The following is a 1984-nucleotide window of genomic DNA, read 5'->3' on the forward strand; positions in this document are numbered from 1 at the left end:
TGTGTGTGTGTGTGTGTGTGTGTGTGTGTGTGTGTGTGTGTGTGTGTGTGTGTGTGTGTGTGTGTGTGTGCCACATTACCGTGGGCAACAAACGCGCTGTAGGGCCATGGTAACCACCAACCTCTTCATCTTCTGCCATCCGTGCCCCGTTCATCTCAGCCAATCAGCTCAAAAGGACACCTCTTCCTCAGCCAATGGTGCGTGCAGTGTGTTTACATGCTCCCGGAAGGCAGGGGCCATCATTAGGCATTCAGGTTAGTGTAGCGGAAGAGAGAGGAGGGAAGGAGGGGGAGGAGGCACGGGGCAGTCAGGAAGGCAAGATGAGGCCATTATGAGCTGGGACTGATGGATGCACTCGAGCAACAACCAGTCAACCAGCAAGACTCAGGTGAGCTGACCTACTGTATATCCTCTCAGATTTCCTTACAGAAGCTCAGATCATGTTCCTTACTCTTGATTGTAATTTTAATCGATTTGTAGAATAATCTGTGAACTCAAGAAGCCTTTAACCCAGAGTTAATCGTCTCCTTTGTGGGTGCGTCTTTGTTTACATGTGCTTTTGTGTGTGTCATTAAAGATTAATTGCCCCTGTAAGCTGTAGCCTGCTGGTCTCTGTATGTTGTCTGTCTGTCTGGGGGTCCAAAATCTCCAACCTGATTGGCTCTTTGACATTAGAGAAACAGAGAAATAAGCTAAAACTTGAGGTAATAGTTGTAGTGTGTGCATGTAAAGTGCTCGCACACATCTTGTGAAACGGCCTTGTACTCTTTCAAGATCATCATCCTGGCATTGTCTCTTATCACAGCAGTCACTTTGTTTTGATAGAAATCTCCTAATCTTGTGCAGCAAGGTCAGATTCATTGTGTAGGTTCACAGAAACAATTTATTGTAAGCCCAATTCAAAACACTACCACATATGAACACAAATTTCCACTCAGCTTAAAGAGGGTCCTACATAGACTCAAAATATGTTGCTTTGTGGTCAAGATGCATCTTAATTGCTCAGTTACCTCTTAAATTTTCTTTGCATCTTTCTCRGCCAGCTGCCCTTTCACGWTGCAACAGCTCCAGTGTTGCTGCYAACTTTTTGTCCGTAGATTCAGCTACTTTTGAGACCGCGTCATTAGCTGTACTCTCTGTTGTTGTTTTCATAAAGCGTCCAGAAGCAAACCAGCCCTGCTTGAGAGCTGCTGTCAGCAGCAGTGCCTGTTCACTGTGTGCACATGCGTGCTTTTTAACAGTTGTGTAGAGTAAATTATGATGACACAGTGTTCTCTGATAGACTCCCTCAGCTCTGTTGTCACAGGAGGAATGTTTACAAAAATGAACCTGCTTCCAAGTCARTATAGCAGCTCACCTGTATCTAACATGTCAGTCTCCACTGTGTTATTGTGTTTAATTCTGTTACTGTTCTGTTTTCCTTTTTATACACTATCCTATCCTTTTCAGTACCACTTTAAAGCTGTCAGTCTGTTGGTATGTCAGTCGATCTGTGTCACAGTTCATCAATAGGCTCAATGCTTTGCGAAGCAGGTCTTAATCTAATCTACAGAATGTTCTCTTTTTTCTAATCTATGGTCTCTCTTTCTTACTTGTTTTTTCATGTGCAAACAAACAAAAATTTGTGAATGAAAGCAGCTTTTTAATGGTAAATAATGTGTGGCTACACCAGTGGTTTCCAAACTATTTCTGTTGGGCCCCCCTTTGGTTAATAAGACCCCCCCACACACACACACACACAAACACACTTTATGAACCACTAGACTATACTGATATAAGGTGTAGAGGAGAGACCAGAGTAAGGGAAAAGCTGACTGACTTACAATGATGGCAAAATTTAATTGTGACCCAATACTCATAAATATGATAATTAGTAAATTTCATTATTTACCAGTTTGTAACATCATTAATACTACTACTACTACTACTACTACTACTACTACTACTACTACTACTACTACTACTACTACTACTACTACTACTA

General features: G+C 42.1%; 1 protein-coding gene across 3 annotated transcripts in view; it reads left to right on the forward strand.

Annotated features, from left to right (window-relative positions):
- Positions 1–1984, forward strand: part of abr (ABR activator of RhoGEF and GTPase) — a 131531-nt gene that overhangs the window by 37979 nt on the left and 91568 nt on the right. Inside the window, exon 1 of one of the 3 annotated variants that reach the window (XM_014016461.1) lies at positions 280–388. The exons of the other annotated variants lie outside the window; for them this stretch is intronic. Within the exon in view, the coding sequence (XP_013871915.1) occupies positions 346–388 (43 nt within the window). The 5' untranslated portion in view covers positions 280–345. Of the gene's footprint in view, positions 1–279; positions 389–1984 lie in introns of those variants that run through there. 3 annotated transcript variants of the gene reach the window in all.

This window comes from Austrofundulus limnaeus, unplaced genomic scaffold (genome assembly GCF_001266775.1).
Source record: "Austrofundulus limnaeus strain Quisiro unplaced genomic scaffold, Austrofundulus_limnaeus-1.0 Scaffold145, whole genome shotgun sequence".
NCBI classification, from domain to species: domain Eukaryota; kingdom Metazoa; phylum Chordata; class Actinopteri; order Cyprinodontiformes; family Rivulidae; genus Austrofundulus; species Austrofundulus limnaeus.